The 23756-nt window shown below is 46.3% G+C and overlaps 1 protein-coding gene across 1 annotated transcript in view; it reads right to left on the bottom strand.

The window, feature by feature from the left end:
* SMARCC1 (SWI/SNF related BAF chromatin remodeling complex subunit C1) overlaps window positions 1-21080 on the bottom strand; it is a 198641-nt gene extending 177561 nt beyond the window's left edge. The window contains 3 exon segments of the mRNA XM_017855727.1: window positions 9049-9168; window positions 20680-20891; window positions 21047-21080. Of these exon segments, the coding sequence (XP_017711216.1) occupies window positions 9049-9168; window positions 20680-20874 (315 nt within the window). The 5' untranslated portion in view covers window positions 20875-20891; window positions 21047-21080.
* Between the last annotated feature and the right edge of the window lie 2676 nt (window positions 21081-23756).

Genomic DNA, 23756 nt, shown 5'->3' with positions numbered 1-23756 from the left:
ATTAGCACAAAATTCAAAAACAAGCAAAACTATACTATATTATTCAGGGATGCATGCTAACACAGTGATTAAATAAAGAAAAGCAAGGAGGCCGGATACGATGGCTCACGCCTGTAATCCCAGCACTTTGGGAGGCTGAGACAGGCGGATCACCTGAGGTCGGGAGTTCAAGACCAGCCGGAACAACATGGAGAAACTCCTTCTCTACTAAAAATGCAAAATTAGCTGGGCGTGGTGGCGTATGCCTGTAATCCCAGCTAGTCAGGAGGCTGAGGCAGGACAATCGCTTGAACCCAGGAGGCAGAGGTTGCAGTGAGCCAAGATCGCGCCATTGCACTCCAACCTGAGCAACAAGAGAGAAACGCCATCTCAGGAAAAAAAAAAGAAGCAAGGAAAAGATTATCTGTGGGGAAAAGGGGGAGTTTAAGGTTAGGGAAGGAATATATATGCTTGTTAGGGTTGTTAGCAATGTTAGCAATTTCTGACCTGGACTGTGGTTAAATGGATGTTCTCTTTATAATTATTTAAGTCAAAATGTATTTTACTTTCCATACATTTTGCAATAGGAAGTTGTTAAAAAAAAAAAAAAAAAACTAAACCATTATTCCACAAATACATTTCCCATACTATTTTGCTTAAACAGGTGCTTATATTCTACTTTCATCAGACAGAATTCTAAGCTACAAACTCAAATGCTCACTTCAAATATATATACAACACTTATGGTCTCCTTCCCAGTCCCATGTTCCCAAAGATAGTCTCTCCATTCTGAAATTCATACAATGGCAGAGTGAAATCAGTTCAGGAATATAATACTCTACATTTTCCTCCAGTTGCAAATTAAAATTTTTTTTTCTTTTTGAGATGGAATCTCGCTCTGTCGCCCAGGCTGGAGTACAGCGGCGTGATCTTGGCTCACTGCAACCTTCGCCTCCTGGGGTCACGCAATTCTCCTGTCTCAGTCTCCCGAGTAGCTGGGATTACAGGCACCTACCACCACGCCCGGGTAATTTTTGTATTTTTAGTAGAGACAGGGTTTCACCATGTTAACCAGGCTCGTCTCCAACTCCTGACCTCAGGTGATCCACCTACCTCAGCCTCCCAAAGTGCTGGGATTACAGGCGTGAGCCACCGCCCCTAGTCTAAATAATTTTTTTTTTTTTTGAGACAGAGTCTCACTCTATTGCCCAGGCTGGAGCGCAGTGGTGCGATCGGCTCACCGCAAGCTCTGCCTCCCGGGTTCACACCATTCTCCTGCCTCAGCCTCCCGAGTAGCCGAGACTACAGGCGCCCGCCACCACGCCCGGCTAATTTTTTTGCATTTTTAGTACAGATGGGTTTTCACCGTGTTAGCCAGGATGGTCTCGATCTCTTGACCTCGTGATCCGCCCGCCTTAGCCTCCCACAGTGCTGGGATTACAGGCATGGTAAGCCACCTCACTGGGCCAATGATTAATTTTTTAAGTGCAATGACAGGTATACAATTTTGGGAATAAGGTACACATTCTCAGGATCTCCTGGGGCTGTGTCACGTAAAAAAGAAAACAAAATCTTGGACATTTCCCAAACACAATTAAAATCCAGTTACTTGAGACTCTCACTTAACCTTCTACATTTCTTACTCTCAGAGCTTTCTTGATTTTTTTAAACACAGCTGCTTACAATCTATTTTAAAATGCAGAATTAAAAAAAATAGCTCTATGCCGGGCACTATGGCTCATGTCTGTAAACCCAGGATTTTGGGGGGCCAAGGCGGGAAGACAGCCTGAGCCCAGAAGTTTGAGAACAGTCTGGACAACAGGGCAAATCCCTGTCTCTACAAAAAAAACACAAAAATTAGCAGGGTGTAGTGGTGCATGCCTGTTGTCCCAATTACTCAGGAGGGTGAGGTGGGAGGATCTACCTGAGCCTGGAAAGTCGGGGTCAAAGATGCAGTGAGTTGAGATCATACCACTGCACTCCAGCCTGAGTGACAGGGTGAGAGAGACCCTGTCTCAAAAAGAGAAAAACAGTTCTATTATTACAATTACGTTTATATTATGTAGACTAAAGCCTTGGAGGGCTTGTAGAAAAATTAGAAACTTCACTTGTAGTGAAGGTAAAATATATTTTTCTTTTTTGTTTTATACCCACATCTTAGCAATTTTTTTTTTGTTTCAATTCATGTGTCTGCTAATGCAACACACCTTTAGCCTTAGCCTTATGAAGTGTTTGGTTCTTTCTTTCTAAATCTCTCAGCATTTGATAGAACAAGAGCCAGTTGTCTGACATCCAGCATGATTTGGGAAGTTACTATATAAAGTTCCACTGTAGCCAGGCATGGTGGCTCACTCCTATAATTCCAGCACTTCAGGAGGCCAAGGTGGGCGGATCATGAGGTCAGGAGTTCGAGACCATCCTGGCTAACACAGTGACATCCCGTCTCTACTAAAATAGAAAAACAAATTAGCTGGGCGTGGTGCCCCGCGGGTGCCTGTAGTCCCAGCTACTCGGGAGGCCGAGGCAGAAGAATGGCGTGAACCCGGGAGGCAGGGATGCAGTGATCAGAGATCGTGCCACTGCACTCCAGCCTGGGCAACAGAGCGAGACTCCGTCTCAAAAAAAAAAAAAAGTTCCACTCTGATTTTTTCTTTTTTTGAAATGGAGTTTCGCTCTTGTTGCCCAGGCTGGAGTGTAGTGGCACAATCTCAGCACACCAAAACGTCTGCCTCCCAGGTTCAAGTGATTCTCTTGCCTTGGCCTCCTGAATAGCTGAGATTACAGGCAGGTACCACCACATCCGGCTAATTTTGTATTTTTGGTAGACATGGGGTTTCTCCATGTTGGTCAGGCTGGTCCTGAACTCCCAACCTCAGGTGATCTGCCCGCTTCAGCCTCCCAAAGTGCTAGGAATACAGGCCTGAGCCACCGCACCCAGTCTCTACTCTGATTTTTTTAAAAAAATGATTAGTCCAAATAGTGAACTCGGTTGGGCATGGTGGCTCACGCCTATAATCCCAGCACTTTGGGAGACTGAGGCGGGTGGATCACGAGGTCAGGAGTTCAAGACCAGCTTGGCCAACATGGAGAAAACCCGTCTATACTAAAAATACAAAAATTAGCTGGGCGTGGTGGCGGGCGCCTGTAATCCCAGCTCCTCAGGAGGCTGAGGCAGGAGAATAGTCTGAACCCGGGAGGCAGAGGTTGCAGTGACCGAGATTGCACCATTGCACTCCAGCCTGGACGACAACAACAACAACAAAATAGTGAACTCTTTTTTTTAAAACAGAGTCTCAGCTCACTGCAACCTCTGTCTCCCAGGCTCAAGTCATCCTCCCACCTCCGCCTCCCAAGTAGCTGGCGCTACAAGCGTGCATGCACCACCACACCCAGATAATTTTTCTTGTATTTCTTTGTAGAGACGGGGCCTATATTGCCCAGGCTAGTTTCAGACTCCTGGGCTCAAGAGTTTTGACCACCTCGGCCTCCCAAAGTGCTGAGATTACAGGTGTGAGACATGCCCAGGATGAACTCTTATACCATACTGATTACTCAGGGAAAAAACTTCTTAAAGTACATAACTTATATGTCTCACTGAAACATTCTTTGCTTTGTTAATTATCTATCTCAACGAATTTTGTTTTATACCATTACGGATTGTATCAATTCCTTTCATCTGGGAAAATGCTGAACACCATTTTGAGAGGAAGGCAAGTACATCTGGTCCCAGTGGCACTAAACCAGGAATTGTTTTTAATTACGGCTTATGCCTAAAAACATTCTTCCCTAATATTTTAAAATCTGGAACTAAATAATGGTTTAGTTCCCAGGAGTCAAATAGCCCACACATAACGCTCTCTGAAAACACCATTTTTGAAAACATGCATACATTCCTAATTAGGAATCCCAATATAATTTCAATCATATTATGTAAAATACTTTATATAATAATCTGTAATTTTACTCTAAATTACATGTTACAATTAATAAAGTGCAATCAATATGTACTATATTACAGTGAATTAAGCTATCGAAAACCTCAATCAATAGCTAATTTGGTAATTCTAGCCCAGTTCACAATACAAGAGAACAGGAAATGAATACTTTAGCTGTAAAGGAACATGGAACTTTCAAATTTTTCACACACAAAATACGTAACACACATCCCACGGAAAATGATAATGATAAAGCAAATGGGTAAAATGTTAACAACTGTAGATTCTGAGTGAAGGGAAAAGAAAAGTTCTTCATACTAATCTTGCAAGTTTTTACTTTTAAGTATCTTTAAACTTTTGTTACAAAAAATATCAGGCAGCTAGCTGGGCGCAGTGGCTCACACCTGTAATCCAGCACTTTGGGAGGCCGAGGCAGGCAGATCACCTGAGGTCAGGAGTTCAAGACCAGCCTGGCCAACCTAGTGAAACCTTGTCTCTACTAAAAATACAAAAATGAGCCAGGCGTGGTGGTGGGCTCCTATAGTCCCAGCTACTGGGGAGACTGAGGCAGGAGAATCACTTGAACCTAGGAGGTGGAGGTTGCAGCGAGCCAAGATTGCACCGCTATACTCCAGAGCCTGGATGATAGAGTGAGACTCCGTCTCAAAAAAAAAAAACAGGCCAGGCACGGTGGCTCACGCCTGTAATACCAGCACTTTGGGAGGCAGAGGCGGTCGGATCACGAGGTCAGGAGTTCGAGACCAGCCTGGCCAAGATGGTGAAACTCTGTGTCTACTAAAAAATACAAAAATTAGCCAGGCGTGGTGGTGGCACCTATAATCCCAGCTACTCTGGAGGGTGAGGCAGGAGAACTGCTTGAACCCAGGAGGCAGAGGGTGCAGTGAGTCGATATCACACCACTGCACTCCAGCCTGGGCGACACAGCAAGACTCCGTCATAAATACATACATACATACACACACACACACACACATACATACATATATAAATACCAAAATTGACTAAGCCACCTTCTACTTTCCCCTATGATGTGGTTTCCCATCACCTTCAAGATAAAATGCACACTTCTAGCACAGTAAACCAGTCCTTTTATGACTGACTCTGGCCCATCTCTCTGCTGATTGACTCTGGCCCATCTCTCTGCTGATTGCCCTCTACCTACCCTTAGGTCTAAATGTGCTGAACTATGCGCAACTACCTTTAAGTATCACATTCTCTCAGACCGTAATGCTTTTTTTTTTTTTTGAGACGGAGTCTCGCTCTGTCACCCAGGCTGGAGTGCTGTGGCCAGATCTCAGCTCACCGCAAGCTCCGCCTCCCAGGTTTACGCCGTTCTCCTGCCTCCGCCTCCCGAGTAGCTGGGACTACAGGCGCCGGCCACCTCACCCGGCTAGTTTTTTGTATTTTTTAGTAGAGACGGGGTTTCACCGCGTTAGCCAGGATGGTCTCGATCTCCTGACCTCGTGATCCACCCGTCTCGGCCTCCCAAAGTGCTGGGATTACAGGCTTGAGCCACCGTGCCCGGCCCGTAATGCTTTTATGTGTTGCTACCACTGCCTGAAAATCCCATCCTCCCCCACTTAGCTGAAGAAGTCACACTCAACTTTCAAGACACAATCCAAATGTCCTTTTCCACAGAAACACTTCCTGACATCACGAAGTAAGTCAAAGTCTCCACTCACACGGCTCATTAGACTGTGAGTCCCCTGAGGACAAATAATATACAGTATTTGTTTGTATTCTTAGGACCCTGCACCTAATCAAATTCTTAACATTTGCTGAGCTCCAATCAGTGGAGAAAAAGGAGACCTTTTAAATGAACTTTTCTGGAATAACCAGATAACCATAAGGAAAACATAAAAATGGATCTGCCATTTCCCACACCAATTAACCAGGGCAAATCCTAAATGGATCAGAGAGCTAAATGTAAAAATAACGCTGGGGACTGGCACAGTGGCTCACGCCTGTAATCCCAGCACTTGGGGAGGCTGAGGTGGGCGGATCACAAGGTCAGGAGATTGAGGTCATCCTAGCTAACATGGTGAAACCCCGTCTCTACTAAAAATTAAAAAAAAAAAAAAAAAAATTAGCCGGGCGTGGTGGTGGGCGCCTATAGTCCCAGCTACTCAGGAGGCTGAGGCAGAATGGCATGAACCCGGTAGGCGGAGCTCGCAGTGAGCTGAGATCGTGCCACTGCGCTCCGGACTGGACGACAGAGCGAGACTCCGTCTCAAAAATAAATAAATAAATAAATAAATAATAAGGCTGGGTGTGCTGATTCATACCTGTAATCCCAGGACTTTGCGAAGCCAAAGCGGGAAGATTACCTGAGCCCAGGAGTTCAATACCAGCCTGGGGTCGGACGCAGTGGCTCACACCTATAATCCCACCACTTTGGGAGGCTGAGGTGTGTGGATCACCTGAGATCAGGAGTTCAAACACCAGCCTCGTCAACATGGTGAAACCTCGTCTCTACTAAAAACACAAAAAAATTAGCCAGGTGTAGTGGTAGGTGCCTGAATTCCCAGCTACTTGGGAGGCTGAGGCACAAGAATCGCTTGAACCTGGGAGGCAGAGGTTGTGGTGAGCTGAAATAGCACCATGCACTCCAGCCTGGGAGACAGAGCAAGACTTTGTCTCCAAAAAAAGACCAGCCTAGGGAACACAGAAAGACCCTGTCTCTATCTTTATAAATTTTAAAAAAAAAAAAAAAGTGAAAAATGAAACCATACAAGTACTAAAAGAACACATAGCTGAATTCCTTTATAACCAAAGAATAATAAAAGCTTCCCAATTATAATTCAAAATGAGAAAAGTAACCACATCAATATATTTAACTAAATTTCTTTAACTTTTGGATCATAAAACATCATAAGCAAACACATTTACGGCAAGATCACTGAAACACCATTTTTTTTTTTTTTTTTTTGACACGGAACCTCGCTCTCTCACCCAGGGTGGAGCACAGTGGCGCGATCTCGGCTCACTGCAAGCTCCACCTCCCAGGTTCACGCCATTCTTCTGCCTCAGCCTCCTGAGTAGCTGGGACTACAGGCACCCGCCATCACGCCCAGCTAATTTTTGTATTTTAGTAGAGACGGGGTTTCACCGTGTTAGCCAGGATGGTCTCAATTTCCTGACCTCGTGATCCGCCCACCTCGGCCTCCCAAAGTGCTGGGATTACAGGCGTGAGCCACCGCGCCCGGCCTATTATTTTTTATTTTTTATTTTTTTTTTGAGATGGAGTCTCGCTCTGTCACCCAGGCTGGAGTACAGTGACGCAATCTCAGCTCACTGCAAGCTCTGCCTCCCAGGTTCACGTCATTCTCCTGCCTCAGCCTCCCCCAAGTAGCTGGGACTACAAGCACCCGCCACCATGCCCAGCTAATTTTTGTACTTTTAGTAGAGACAGGGTTTCACCTTGTTAGACAGGATGGCCTCGATCTCCTGACCTCGTGATCCGGCCGCCTCGGCCTCCCAAAGTGCTGGGATTACAGGCGTAAGCCACCATGCCCAGACTACTATTTCTTATTCTCAATTATATTTGAAAGATCAGTAAGTTGTTAAACGATTTAGTGATCAAGAACAGTCCCCACAAAAAAGGTCTACTGATGATAGATTCATACAGGTAGCTAACACCATGCTAGAAACAAAACCCGAAATGAATTCAAAGACAAAAATTATGAGAAAAGATATGACAATTCCTAAAAATCTAGTATTTGTACAATCAGAGTTCAAAAATATAAATGAAGGAGTATAAGATAGCAGGCTGGGCACAGTGGCTCACACGTGTAATCCCAGTGCTTTGGGAGGCCGAGGTAGGCAAATCACTTGAGTTCAAGACCAGCTGGGCCAACATAGTGAAACCCCATCTCTACTAAAAATACAAAAATTAGCCAGGTGTGGTGGGTGGTGCATGCCTGTAATCCCAGCTACTCAAGAGGCTGAGGCAGGAAAATCACTTGAACGCAGAAGGCAGAGGTTGCAGTGAGCCGAGATCACTCCACTGCACTCCAACCTGGGTGACAGAACAAGACTCCACCTCAAAAAATAACATAAAATAACATAACATAAAATAAAAATAAAAATAAAGGCCAGATGTGGTGGTTTACACCTGTACTCCCAGTACTTTGGGAGGACAAGGTGGGTGGATCACTTGAGGTTGGGAGTTCAAGACCAGCCTGGCCAACATGGTGAAACCCTGTCTCTACTAAAAATTAAAAAATTAGCTGGGTGTGGTGGCGCGCACCTGTAATCCTAGCTACTCAGGAGTCTGAGGCACAAGAATCACTTAAACCCAGGATGCGGAGGTTCCAGTGAGCCGAAATGGCACCACTGCACTGCAGCCTGGGCGACAGAGCGAGACTCTGTCTCAAAAATAAAATAAAATAAAGATAGCAGAGAAGGGCTGGCGTGGTGGCTTGCGTCAGTAATCAAAGTGCTTTTGGAGGTCAATGCAGAAGGATCGCCTTCTGGCCAAAATTTTGAGACCAGCCTGGGCAACACAGCAAGATCTCATCCCTACAGAAATTTAAAAGTCCCCCATACGTGCATGCTAGCACGTGCTACTAGTCCCAGCCTCTTGGGAAGCTGAGGTGGGAAGATGGTTAGAGCCCGGAGATCAAGGCTGCAGTGTGCTGTGATCAAACTAGCCTGGGCAACAGAACAAGACCCTGTTTGTAAAAACAAAAATAAAACACACAATTGCAAGGACACCAAAATTACATTCTCAAACAAGTTCAGAAGGTATCTCACCTACAAAATGTAAAAAATTCCACAAAACAGTATTCTAGGCACAAAACCTGCATCAGGAGAAAGCATGGAGAAGACTCTTACAGCGAGAGGATAGGGAACTGCAACATAGTAAAATATTGTTAGGTCTTCACAATGACTGCTGCAATATTTAATGCAAATGTCAAATGCCTCTTCAAAAAGCAGCTTCCTACAGTTAAAAAGTAGTAACATTCTATAACTAAAATTGTTCTCTTGGGTTTTGTTTCTTTTTTTTTTTTTAATTCTACACGCTAGCAGCAGCAAAGGAAAAAAGCCGAATGCTATACCTAAAAGTACAGCAACTGAGGATGCCCAAATAATAATAAGTTGATGTACTTACAGGGAGTTTGGTGAAGGCCGGGTTGGTGACATGCTTCCCAAAGGCATCTTCCTGGAACTGAAGAAGCTGCACCACCAGCCCAGCCAGTGTTTTATTGGTAGGAGCATCCGCATGAACATACTGCAAGATAAAGACAGGCATTCAAAAACAAGTACAATTTTTGCAGACGAAAATGTTGGCTTACTTCCTAGTACCTACTAAGTACTTACGTTATGAGAAATTTATAGATGCCTGAGACACGCTCTGTGCTATAAAGGAGCTTACAAAAACAAATATGTGTGTGCATTTAAAAATGGTTAAGATGGTTAATTTTCTTTTTTTTTTCTTTTCTTTGAGACAGAGTTTCTTTCTTGTCACCCAGGCTGGAGTGCAGTGGTGCAATCTTGACTCACTGCAACCTCTGCCCCCGGGTTCAATCGATTCTCCTGCCTCAGTCTTCCAAGTAGGTGGGATTACAGACATGAGCCACTACACATAGCTACTTTTGTATTTTTAGTAGAGACGGGGTTTCACCACGTTGGACAGGCTAGCCTCGAACTCCTGACCTCAGGTGACCTGCCCGCCTCGACCTCACAAAGGTAAATCTCCTGTGTTTTTACCAAAAGATAAAAGGTAGGCCGGGGCCGCGATGGCTCAAAAGCCTGTCAATCCCAGCAACTTTGGGAGGCAGACGGCGGCGGATCACGAGGTCAGGAGATCGAGGACCATCCTGGCTAACATCGGTGAAACCCGTCTCTACTAAAAATACAAAAAACTTAGGCCGGCGACGTGGCGGGCGCCTGAGTCCAGGCTACTCGGAGAGGCTGAGGCAGGAGAATGGCGTGAAACCCGGAGAGGTTTGGAAGCTTGCAGTGAGCTGAGATCCGGCCACTTGCACTCCCAGCCTGGCGGCAAACGAGACTCCGTCTCCAAAAAAAAAAAAAAAAAAAAAAAAAAAAAAGAATAAAAGTAAAATGTTATCCATATTAATGTAAAGAATGTCAAAAGCCCAAACCAGTAGTAGACACATCAGCTAGGAAGCTTCACAGCAAGGAAAAACAATGGGTAACACAACAAGAAAAGCATAAATTAGTGAGTTAAATGTAAAAGTTTTATTTGGCCGGGCGCGGTGGCTCAAGCCTGTAATCCCAGCACTTTGGGAGACCGAGATGGGCAGATCACAAGGTCAGGAGATCGAGACCATCCTGGCTAACACGGTGAAACCCTGTCTCTAGTAAAAATACAAAAAACTAGCTGGGCGAGGTGGCAGGCACCTGTAATCCCAGCTGCTCAGGAGGCTGAGGCAGGAGAATGGCGTGAACCTGAGAGGTGGAGCTTGCAGTGAGCTGAGATCCAGCCACTGCACTCCAGCCTGGGCGACAGAGCGAGACTCTGTCTAAAAACAAACAAACAAAAAAAGTTTTATTTGGCAATTAAATGTTCAATATCACTTTGAGTAGCCAATACACTCAAAAAAAACTTTTTTTTCTTTTTTATTGAGATAGTCTTGCTCTTTCACCCAGGCTGGAGTGCAGCAGCACCATCTCAGCTCACTGCAACCTCCGCTTCCAGGGTTCAAGCGATTCTCCTACCTCAGCCTCCCTAGTAGCTGGGACTACAGGGGCACACCACCATGTCTGGCTGATTTTTTTTGTATTTTTAGTAGAGATGGGGTTTCACTATGATAACCAGGCTGGCCTTGAACTTCTGACCTCATGATCCACCCGCCTTGGCCACCCAAAGCGCTAGGATTACAGGTATGAGCCACCACACCTGGCCTCAAAAAGTATTTTAAATCTCCAATTCCGAGCAAGAAAACATCTACACTCGCCTTTCAGTTGGACAAGAGAGAATTTCTTTTTTTTTTTTTTGCTGGAGCAAACTTTCGAACTACCACCTGACATTTCAAGGTTAATGTAGTATGTCTCCATTACAATAAATATTTTTTAGATGAGTGGTGTATGGTCAAAATTACATCAGCTGCAAAGTCTACAATTACTATGCATAGGACAAAGGGCACACAATTTCTGCTACCATTGAAACTTACAGCATATAAAAGGGCAATCATTTATTTATTTATTTTTCTGAGATGGGGTCATCTTCTATCACTCAGCCCGAAATGACGAAACCCCAGCTCCACTAAAAACAAAAAAAAAGGCCGGGCGCGGTGGCTCACGCCTGTAATCCCAGCACTTTGGGAGGCCGAGGTGGGCGGATCACAAGGTCAGGAGATCGAGACCACGGTGAAACCCCGTCTCTACTAAAAATACAAAAAATTAGCTGGACGTGGTTGTGGGCGCCTGTAGTCCCAGCTACTCGGGAGGCTGAGGCAGGAGAATGGCGGGAACCCGGGAGGCGGAGCTTGCAGTGAGCCGAGATCGCGCCACTGCACTCCATTCTGGGCAACAGAGCGAGACTCCGTCTCAAAAAAAAAAAAAAAAAAAAAAAAAAATTAGCTGGGTGTGGTGACACACACCTGTCCCCAGCTACTCGGGAGGCTGAGGCAGGAGAATTGCTTGAACCTGAGAGGTGGAGGTTGCAGTGAATCGAGATCACATCACTGCACTCCAGCCTGGGTGACAGAGCGAAACTCCGTCTCAAATAATTAATTTTAAAAACTTTTATCTTTTTTTTTTTGAGATGGAGTCTCGCTCTGTCGCCCAGGCTGGAGTGCAGTGGTGCGATCTCCACTCAGTGCAAGCTCCGCCTTCTGGGTTCACACCATTCTCCTTCCTCAGTCTCCCGAGTAGCTCACCACCACGCCTGGCTAATTTTTTGTATTTTCAGTATTTCACTAGAGACGGGGTTTCGCCGTGTTATCTAGGATGTTCTCAATCTCCTGACCTCGTTATCCACCCGCCTCAGCCTCCCAAAGCGCTGGGATTACAGGTGTGAGCCACCATACCCGGCCAATTTTAAAAACTTTAAAACTGGCCGGGCGCGAGTGGCTCAAGCCTGTAATCCCAGCATTTGGGCCGAGAGACGGGCGGATCACGGGTCAGGAATCGAGACCTCCTGGCTAACATGGTGAAACCCTGTCTCTACTAAAAAATACAAAAAACTATCCGGCAAGGTGCGGCGCCTGTAGTCCCAGCTACTTGGGAGGCTGAGGCGAGAGGAATGCGTAAACCCGGGAGGCGGGAGCTGCAGTGAGCTGAGATCCGGGCACTGTCTCAGCCTGGGTGACAGAGCAAGACTCCGTCTTCCCAAAAAATAAATAAATTAAATAAATAATTAAAAAAATAATAAAACTTTAAAACTATATACTCCTTTCCCCTGCCTTATACTATATTGATAATTCGCAACAAAAACTAGCAAGCCTGGTTTTTGAAGGACCATATACTTTTTTTTTCAAGACAGTGGTTTCTTGCTGTCTCCCAGGATGGACTACAGTGGTGTGATGACAGCCACTGCAGCCTCAATCTCCTGGGCTCAAGTGATCCTCCTCCTCAACCTCTCAGAGAGCTAGGACTACAGAGGCGTGCCAACACACCTGGCTAATTTTTTAATTTTCTGTAGAGAACAGTTTTCACCAACTTATCCGGGCTAGTCTAGAACTCCTGGGTTCAAGTGATTCTCTCACTTTGTCCTCTCAAAAAGCGCTGGGAGGCCAAACGCTAGAGGCATAAAGTACTGCACCTGGCCCGTATACTTTCAAGTGAAAATTTCCAATCACTTTTTCTCCAATTTACTCAACATAGTAAAATTTTAATAGATAATATTCAAGGGCCGGGCATGGTGGCTCACGCCTGTAATCCCAGCACTTTGTGAGACCAAGGCGGGCAGATCACAAGGTCAGGAGATCGACACCATCCTGGCTAATGCAGTGAAACTCCGTCTCTACTAAAAATACAAAAAATTAGTCAGGTGTGGTGGCGGGCACCTGTAATCCCAGCTACTTGGGAGGCTGAGGCAGGAGAATCACTTGAACCCGGGAGGCAGAGGTTGTAGTGAGCCAAGATCACGCCGCTGCACTCCAGCCTGGGTAGCAGAGTGAGATTCTAACTCAAAAAAAATAAATCAATAATATTCCATTTGGGCCAGGCGGGGTGGCTCACACCTGCAATCCCAACACTTTGGGAGGCTGAGGCAGGAGGATCACCTGAGGTCAGGAGTTTGAGACCAGACTGGCCAACATGGTGAAACCCCATCTCTACCAAAAATACAAAAAACAGCCCAGTGTAGTGGCACACACCTGTAATCCCAGCTGTTAAGGAGGCTGAGGCAGGAGAATCACTTGAACCCAGGAGACAGAGGTTGCAGTGAGCTGAGATCACGCCACTGCACTCCAGCCCGGGCAACAAAGCAAGACTCGTCTCAAAAAAAAAACAATAATAAGATTCAATTTGGTAAATAATTAGTGATACTCAACACAGTATTTTTTTTTTAACTGTTATTTCAGGTTCAAGGATACATGTGCAGGTTATGTAGGTAATTGCATGTTTTGGGGATTTGGTGTTAAGGTTATTTTGTCACCCAGGTAATAAGCATAGTAACCAATAGGTAGTTTTTTGATCCTCTCTCTCCTGCCACCCTCTCTCTAAAGCCAGCCCCGGTGTCTTGGTGTCTTGGTGTCTTTCGTTTCCTTCTTTGTGTCCATATGTACTCAATTGTATCTTTTTTTTTTTTTTTAAAGAGAGTCTCACTCCTAGTCACCCAGGATGGCATGCAGTGGCATGATCATGGCTCGCTGCAACCTCAACCTCCTAGGGCTCAGGGGATCCTCTCACCTTAGCCTCCCAGGTCGCTGGGACTACACACATGCACCACCATGCCTGGCTAATTTTGGGGGCTTTTTTTGGTAGCGACAGGGTTTCACCAGGTTGCCCAGGGTGGTCTCAAACTCCTGGACACAAGCAATCTGCCAGCCCTGGCCTCTCACCATGATTACAGGTGTGAGCCACCACGCCCAGCCTAATTTTTACTTAAGAATAAACTTTGGGCTGGGCACGGTGGCTTGACGCTTGTAATCCCAGCATTTGGGAGGCCGAGGTGGGCGGATCACAAGGTCAGGAGATCGAGACCATCCTGGCTAACATGGTGAAACTCCATCTCTACTAAAAATACAAAAAACTAGCCAGGCGTGGTGGCAGGTGCCTGTAGTCCCAGCTACTCGGGAGGCTGAGGCAGGAGAATGGCGTGAACCCGGGAGGCAGAGCTTGCAGTGAGCCAAGCTTGCAGTGAGATTGCGCCACTGCACTCCAGCCTGGGCGACAGAGCGAGACTCCACCTTTAAAAAAAATAAAATAAAAGAATAAGCTTCAAAGCTGGACATGGTGGCTCACGCCCATAATCCCAGCACTTTGGGAGGCAGAGGTGGGTGGATAATGAGGTTAGGAGATCGAGACCAACCTAGCTAACACAGTGAAACCCCATCTCTACTAAAAATATAAAAAATTAGCCGGGTGTGGTGGCGGGCGCCTGTAGTCCCAGATATTTGGGAGGCTGAGGGAGGAGAATCGCTTGAACCTGGGAGGCGGAGGTTGTAGTGAACTGAGATCGCGATCGTGCCACTGCCCTCCAGTCTGGGCGACAGAGCGAGACTCAGTCTCAAAAAAATAAATAAATAAGTAAAAGAATAAACTTCGAGATAGACCTGCTATGTACCTACAAAAATTAAAAATTAAAACTTTGGCCAGATGCAGTGACTCACGCCTATAATCCCAGCACTTTAGGAGGCCAAGGTGGACAGATCACTTGAGCTCAGGAATTCAAGACCAGCCTCACCAACATAGTGAAACCCCAACTCTACTAAAAATACAAAAATTATCTGGGCATGGTGCTGCATGCCTATAATCCCAGCTGCTTGCGAGGCTGAGGCAGGAGAATGGCTTGAACCTGGGAGGCAGAGGTTGCAGTGAGCCGAAAGCGCGCCACTGCACTCAAGCCTGGGTGACGGAGCAAGACTCTGTCGAAAAAAAGAAAAAGAAAAAATGCTTCAAGTATATCTTACAAAACTGACAAAATACATTGTACAAATCCACAAGATAACTTCATAATCTTTAATAAGCACAGGTTTCCTAAAGGAGTCATATAATGTACTGCATTTTTTTTGTATAAGGTAAAGCAACATAAAAAATAATGACTGGTCGTGCACAGTGGATCACACCCATAATCCCAGAACTTTCGGAGGCCGAGGGGGATGGATCACTTGAGGTCAGGAGTTTGAGTTGAGCCTGGCCAACACAGCCAAACTCCATTTCTACTTAAAAAAATACAAAAACTAACCAGGCAGAGTGCCATACACCTGTAATTCCAGCTACTCAGTAGGCTGAGGCTGGAAAATTGCTTGAACCCAGGAGGCAGAGGTTGCAGCAAGCCAAGAGTGTGCCACTGTACTCCAGCCTGGGTGACAAAGTGAGACTCTGTCTCAAAAATAGTAACTACAATCTTTATTTTTCAGATAACTAACAATGCCAAACTCTATAGCTGAAAAGACAACGTCTGTGAAAAAGGCTGTTCAGATGGAACCAAATCAACTTTTCAGGTAAATATACATATATATGTAAACATATAAGTAAACATGTACGTGTGTGTGTGTGTGTGTATATATATATATATATATATATTTTTTTTTTTTTGAAACCCAGTTTCGATCTTGTTGCCCAGGCTGAAGCGCAATGGCGCGGCTCACCACAACCTCTGCCTTCTGGGTTTAAGCAATTCTCCTGCCTCAGCCTCCCAAGTACCTGAGATTACAGGCATGTACCACCATGTCTGAGCTAATTTTTGTGTTTTTAGTAGAGATGGGGTTTCTCCATGCTGGTCTCGAACTCCCAACCTCAGATGATCTACCCACCTTGGTCTCCCAAACTGCTGGGATTACAGGCGTGAGCCACTGCACCTGGCCTCAGGTAAATATTTATTTTTTTTGAGACAGAGTCTTGGTCTGTCGCCTAGGCTAGAGTACAGTGGCATAATCTCGGCTCACTGCAGCCTCTGCCCACCGGGTTCCAACGATTCTCCTGCCTCAGTCTCCTGGGCAGCTGGGATTACAGGCATGCGCCACCACGCCTGGCTAATTTTTGTATTTTTGGTAGAGATGGGGTTGCACCATGTTGGCCAGGCTGGTCTCAAACTCCCGACCTCATGTGATCCGCCCACCTTGGCCTCCCAAAGTGCTGGGATTACAGGCATGAGCCACCATGCCTGGCCTATACCTTTAATAACTATAGTGAATATAGGCCGGGTGCAGTGGCTCACGCCTGTAATCCCTGTACTTTGGCAGGCCAATGTTAGAGGACTACTTGAGTCCAGAAATTTGAGACCAGTCTGGGCAACACGGTAAGACCCTGTCTCTATGTATGTATTTATTTTTTTTGACACAGAGTCTTGGTCTGTCGCCTAGGCTGGAGTGCAGTGGCCCCATCTCAGCTCACTACAACCTCTGCCTCCCAGGTTCGAGTGATTCTCCTGCCTCAGTCTCCTGAGTAGCTGGGACTACAGTCGTGCACCACCACACCCAGCCAATTTTCATATTTTTAGTAGAGAAGAAGTTTCACCACGTTGGCCAGGCTGATCTCGAACTCCTGAACTCAGGTGATCCACCAGCCTCGGTCTCCCAAAGTGCTGGGATTACAGGTGTTGAGTCACAGTGCCTATTCTGAGTACAATTTTTAATAAACTATAAAATATTTAATTCTGATTAGATTTTTTTTCCCCAAATCATCCCGCCGAATTACCAAACATGAAAATGCATGTAGGCAAGGCACAGTGGCTCACGCCTGTAATCCCGGTACTTTGGGAGGCGGAGGCTGGCGAATCACCTGAGGTCAGGAGTTCAAGCCCAGCCTGACCAACATGGTGAAATACTAGCTCTATTAAAAATGAAAAAAATTAGCAGAGGGTGGTGGTGGGTGCCTGTAATCCCAGCTACTCAGGAGACTGGGGTAGGAGAATCACTTGAACATGGGAGGCCAAGATCGCACCACTGTACTCCAGGCTGGGCAAAAGAGTGAGACTCCATCTCAAGAAAAAAAAACAAGAAAAAAAAAACCACTCACTCACTCCTAATTAATAAATTTTAATTTTGACGTCATAAACAATTTTTTGGTTTTTTTTTTTTTTTTTTTTTGAGACAAGGTCTTGCTCTGTTGCCCAGGCTGGAGAGCAATGGCGCCAACACAGTTCACAGCAGTCTCAACCTCCTAGGCTCAAATGATCCTCCAAGGACCCTTCCTCAGCCAAGTAGCTGGGACTACACATGCATGCCACCACAATTGGTGTTTTTTTTGTTTTTTTTTTTTTTTTTTTTTTGAGACAGTGTCTCATCATGTTACCCAAGCTAGTCTCCAACTCCTGGGCTCAAATGAATGTCCCACCTGGAATTCCCAAGTGCTGGGATTACAGACCTGAGCCACTGCAGCTGGCCCAATTAATCTTCTGATCAAAAAAAGTCTATCATATTTTATTTAAGAAAAGAAAAATATATTAGTCTCAAAATATTTCAAATAAGAGTCAGTGTGGGCCAAGTGTGGTGGCTCACACCTGTAAGCCCCACACTTTGGGAGGCTGAGGCAGGCAGAGAGCTCAGGAGTTCGAGACCAGCCTGGGCAACATTGCAAAACCCTGCCTTTACTGATAATACAAAAAATTAATCAGGTGTGGTGGTTCTTGCCTGGAGTCCCAGCTACTCAGGAGGCTGAGGTGGGACATCACCTAAGCCCAGGAGGTTGAGGCTGCAGTGTGTTATGATCGCACTACTGCACTCCAGCCTGGGCAACAGAGCGAGACCCTGTTTCAAAAAAAAATAAAAGTTCCCAAATGAAGTCTCAGGTATCTTTCATTTGAAAAAGAAGGTAAATATATCTATCATTTAGGACAGTTGTGAGGATTTTAAGTGAGTTATACTTTAAGTACCTGGCACACGGTAAATGCTCAGTTGTTCACTGAACGCATGAGCTGAATGCAAGAGTTTGAGGTTGCAGTGAGCTATGATTACACCACTGTACTGCAGCCTGGGCAAGAGAGAAAGACCCTGTGTCAAAAAAATAAAGTAAAATAAAAATAAATTAAAAACGACACTAGCAAAATCATGTTTACTGAGACTGAAACTGTTGTCTGCTCTGAAAATGCAGTATTACATGCACTAGAAACGGTTAGTTAAAACCAATGTGTACACAAATAGAAATGCATTGTGTAGAAAAGAAGCAAAGAACCTTCTGATAATATTTTCACCACTTCGACACTAACACCCAGAGACTGAAAAGATTCTGGCTGTCAGGCCTAGGGCATACATGATTCTCATTCTCAGTAGACCGTACAAATACACTCTGGCTTTACAAAGTCCTGAGAAGTCAAAGACAACTTTGTCTATAAAGTCTCAGGGATAGTGAATCAACATTAGCCTAGTGGTCTCAATACTACTGGGCAATTCTTCAAACTGCTTTGTAGCCACTTCCCTACCCACCCAAACAAATATCTGAAGGATTATCCACGCCTAAAGCTTCTTGTAGTTGGTCCCAAACTGATGCACACTGAACAGCATGGAGAGGTAGAAATTACTGAAATTTGCCTTTTTCTACTCTCTTCCTTGATATTCAAAGGAATTGTCTCTAGATTATTTTTCTTTGTTGAAGCTTCACTGAATTTAAGACCCAAAGCATTGGCTAAAAGGAATGTAATAAGAAAGAATTAACCAATATTTTCGTAACATATTCAATTCCACTAGCCACTTCTGGAAGCTCTATTACCTACGTTTAAAAAGTGATCGGCCGGGCGCGGTGGCTCACGCCTGTAATCCCAGCACTTTGGGAGGCCGAGGCGGGGATCAAGAGGTCAGGAGATCGAGACCATCCTGGCGAACACGGTGAAACCCGTCTCTACTAAAAATACAAAAAAATTAGCCAGGCGTGGTGGCGGGCGCCTGTAATTCCAGCTTCTAGGGAGGCTGAGGCAGGAGAATGGCGTGAACCCGGGAGGCGGCGGAGCTTGCAGTTAGCGGAGATCGCGCCACTGCACTCCAGCCTGGGCGACAGAGCGAGACTCCGTCTCAAAATAAAATAAAATAAAAGTGACCAATTTATCACTGTGTAAGAAAGGGCAATATTACTAAAAATCTAGAGTCTAAATATAATTTCAGGGAGGGCGTCCAAGCACCTAAAAATATAATTACTGTCTCTCACTTCCTCAAACTTCAGATAAGAAATGTAATTTTTCCTAGCTGACCTTCAAAATAAAAAAGAAAGAAAGAAATGGTCATTTCTGGGTTTTGTTTTTTGTTTGTTTGTTTTTGTTTTTTGTGACAGAGTCTTACTCTATTACCCAGGCTGGAGTGTAATGGTGCGGTCTCGGCTCACTGCAGCCTCTGCCTCCTAGGTTCAAGCTATTCTCCTGCCTCAGCCTCCCGAGTAGCTGGGATTACAGGCCTGTGCTGCCACACCCGACTAATTTTGTATTTTTTAGAAAGACGGGGCTTCACCATGTTGGTCAAGCTGGTCTCGAACTCCTCACCTCAGGTGATCCACCCGCCTCGGCCTCCCAAACCGCGCCTGGCCAGAAATGGTCATTTCCGAATGTACCACGTGTAATGCCAAAGGAACCCAAGATCCCTGCCCATGCCTAATAATTGCCAAACACTGACAGGCTTCACTGAGCTGTAGAGGCCAAATAAATAGATTCCTAGTTTATCTTTTCATTCATTCAACAAATATTTACTAAGCAGCTACTAAGGGTAAGGCACTAAGTATCAGCCACGTTCCCGGATACACTGCAGTGAACAAAGCCCTTTCTTCAGTGCTATGATCCTCAATAGGAGAAAGTACAGAATTAAACAGGGTGATAGGAAAACTTCAGAGGCTGGGGAGCCTTTTTGGCTACCTGCTTCATTACACCCTTTAAGGGAGTTCTCCGGAACATTTACACAAAGGGGAAGTTGAAAAAAAAAAAAAAAAAAACATTTGTTATAAACAAGGGATTAAGTCAAAACTTTGAAAACTACCGACTCGGCGGAACTTCCATTCCAAAGGTAGGATAAATAAGTAAATGAATAATTTCAAAATGTGGCAAACACTACGAAGAAAATAAAGGTGACATAAGAAAAGTGCTCTAATAAAAACTGGGTTCTCGGAAGGCCTCCCTAAAGAACACTTTACCTACAAGTGAACATTAACTCTCACGCCACACAGAACCAGAAGCACAATGAGGTAGAAACCGTCGTTAATAGTTCTCACCCATCCTAGAATTCATATTACCTGTTAGTAATTAACGAATACAATCATCCCAGTCGTTTAGCAAATCAACAACAGGTAGCAAACCCCCTCGAGACTTTGAATACGCTCTAAACAAAACTTGAAGCGGCTTTTACTACGCTTGCTCGGTCTTTAGGGATCATTGTTCATACACCTAAGGCAGCTGACAAAAGAGAGAGAGTCACACTCGCCTAGTGGCTGAGCTCGCCCTGCTCTGGCACACGAGACTGAGCAGGGGCTTTAGCCAGGGGTGCGTGGGCTCAGAAGAACTAGCGCCTGACCCGTCAGGCCACCGGCGCGCGGGCTCCCAGATCGGGCGGCGGGGGCGTGGCGGGCCCGGCGCCTGCCTTTGTTGTCCCTCGTGGCGTGCGGGGGGGAGGGGAGGCCCGAGGCCCGCGAGGCCAGCTGCCGCCTCCGGCCCCAGTCGCGTGGTCTCCCGGCCCCCATGGGCGCGCGAACCCACCTTCTTGTAGTGCTTGCCCAGCCAGACCCGCACCGAATCCAGCTGGGACACCGTCTCCGGGCTCTCCCAAAACTTGGTGGCCGGACCCCCATCCTTCCGACGATAAACGGCTAGGCCTGCGGCTACCGCCGCGGTCCCCGAGCCCGTGGCGCCTACTGCTGCCCCAGGCCCGCTGCCGCCCGCCGCTGCGGCCATCGTCGCAGCCCGTCGTCNGGGCTCTCCCAAAACTTGGTGGCCGGACCCCCATCCTTCCGACGATAAACGGCTAGGCCTGCGGCTACCGCCGCGGTCCCCGAGCCCGTGGCGCCTACTGCTGCCCCAGGCCCGCTGCCGCCCGCCGCTGCGGCCATCGTCGCAGCCCGTCGTCCCCGCAGCCTGGCCCACCCTGGCCCTCGCGGTGTTTCCCGTTCGTTCCCGCGCGCGCCCGCGCGCGCGTAGCCGCCACTGCCGCTTCCCGGCCCCGCCCAGCCAATCCCCTTCCGGTGCGGACGCCCAGCCCCGCCCCTCTCGGGACTGGCGCCGCATCCGACGCGAGCCCGCGCATACGCATACGCAGCACCCGTGCGGGCGTACCTTGCACTAGCACGTCCAGCCGCCTCTTCCGCCATCCTCTGTAGGCTCCGTTCTCCCTTAGTGAGTGCCGGTATTTGAGCCTTGCTCTTTCCTCGCTACCGACGTCGAATCGTTATGCGGTCAACAACCGCAGGTGGGTTCTGTGTCATAGCCTGCCTCCGCTGAAGGGAAAAGGTCTGGTGCGAGAAGTGCCGAGGGGAAAGCGTGTCTAGGGTATCGAGTGCCTCGGGCCGGCTTTCCCTCAGACCCTCCACCCCCAGCGGCATTTGTGAACAGCCATCTGGGACGCCCACACCTAGGCTTTTCGGCTTCACAGACCTTCCACTCCCTCAGGCGTCCAGCCACAGCGGCTCATTCCTGCCCCACGGGCCCTTGCATCGGCTGTTTCGGAGACCTCAGCAGGTCTTCCCTTCTGGTTTTCACTTACGAGACGCGTTCAGATTCACTGGTTCAAAGGACTTCAGAAAGCCATTGTCAGATCTTACAATCTCGAACTGTTGACACCCATACACTTTATGCGTAGCGCTTACCATGACCCGGTGTTTTTAGTTTCTCATTTACCTTCCACATAAATTACCTGACAACCTAATCTTAACTTGTTCACAGGTGTATCCTGAACACCTGAGACAATGAATAGATGTACAGTAAATACTTGATGAATTAATGAATGGCCCATATAGAAGCCGAAAATTTTTAGATTATTAACAAGGTATGATTGGCCGGGCGCGGAGCACTTTGGGAGGCTGAGGCGGAACAATCTACTGACCTCAGGAGCTCTAGACCACCACGCCCGTCCCCGTCTCTACAAAAAAATACAAAAAGCAGTTGGGCGTTGTGTTGCAAGCCTGTGGTCCTAGCCTCTTTTAGGGCTGAGGTGGGAGGATCGCTTGAGCTGGGGAGATGGAGGCTGCAGTGAGCTATAATCGCGCCACTCACGACACTTCAGCCTGGGCGACAGAGCGAAACCCTGTTTCAAAAAGTACGACTGGCCATAATGGAGTTGTGAACATAATGCTATATGATCTCAGAGAAGCAAGTAACTAATTGCTTATGAGAAAGTGACTAACTGCTGGTAAGGTTTTGAGACCTTTTAAAAATGAGGGTATGTACGTTTTCAGGATCTCCTGAGGGCTGCGTCACGGACAGTAAAATATATTAAATTAAAAAATGAATAGAATGTGATCAGGAGGGCCAGGCGAGATGGCTCACGCCTGTAATCGCAACACTTTGGGAGGCCAAGGTGGGCTGATCACGAGGTCAGGAGTTCGAGACCAGCCTGGCCAACATAGTGAAACCCCGTCTCTACTAAAACTATAAAAATTAGCCAGGCTTGGTGGTGCATGCCTGCAATCCCAGCTACTCGGGAGGCTGAGGCAGGAGAATCGCTTGATCACCAGGAGGTGGAGATTGCAGTGAGCCAAGATCGTGCCACTGCACTCCAGCCTGGGCAACAGAGCGAGACTCCGTCTCCCAAAAAAAAAAAAAAAGTTTTATTTTGAAACTTTCTCAGATTTAACAGAAAAGTTGCAAATATAATACAAAGAACTTTTCCTGAATCATCTGAGAATAAGTTGCTGACATGATGCCCATAACTATCAAAAATTTTAAAGTGTATTTTCTACAGACAAGTATAGTCTATATATTCTCTTACATAATCACAATACAATCATTTATACCGGGAAATTAACACTGATGCCATCCCCAGACCCCATTCAGGTTTTTCCTATTGAACCATGAGGTCCTTTATAGCAAAAGTTTCCAGTTCAAAATCACACTTTGCATTGAATAAAGTTTCGTTTCCTTGAATACGGAACAGTTCCTTAGTCCTTAAATCTTAACATTGATACCTATGAAGATTACAAGGCATTTATTTAGTAGAATGACCCTCAATTTGAGTTTGATGTTTCTTCTTTGTGTTCTTTGCATTGCATTCTATCAGGTGGTGCATAATTTCATTTCTCCTGTTACATTGATGACAAAGTATCATTCAAGTTTCTCTACTGTGAAGTTATTCTTTTTGCCTTTGTAATTAATCACTATTTTCTATGGAGGTATTTTGTTTTTTTGCTTTTGGGGGGTTTTTTGAGATAAAGTCTTGCTTTGTCACCCAAGCTGGACTGCAGTGGTGTGATCATGGTTCACTGCAGCCTCCACTTCCTGGGCTCAATTGATCCCTTTGTGGAGGTGTTTTGAAAGTATATTAAGGCCTGGTGTGGTGGCCCATGCCTGTAATCCCAGCACTTTGGGAGGCTGAGGCAGGCGGATTAACTGAGGTTGGGAGTTCAAGACTAGCCTGACCAACATGGAGAAATCCCGTCTCTACTAAAAATACAAAATTAGCCAGGTGTGGTGGCACATGCCTATAATCGCAGCTACTCGGAGGCTGAGGCAGGAGAATGGCTGGAACCCAGAAGGTGGAGGTTGTGGTGCGGTGAGATCACACCATTGCACTCCAGCCTGGCCAAGAAAGAGCAAAAACTCCACATCAAAAAAAAAAAAAAAAA

Source organism: Rhinopithecus bieti, unplaced genomic scaffold (genome assembly GCF_001698545.2).
Source record: "Rhinopithecus bieti isolate Rb0 unplaced genomic scaffold, ASM169854v2 scaffold_39746, whole genome shotgun sequence".
Classification (NCBI taxonomy): Eukaryota; Metazoa; Chordata; class Mammalia; order Primates; family Cercopithecidae; genus Rhinopithecus; species Rhinopithecus bieti.
Note: the sequence above shows the minus strand (reverse complement) of the source record. Positions and strands in the feature narration are given on the sequence as shown.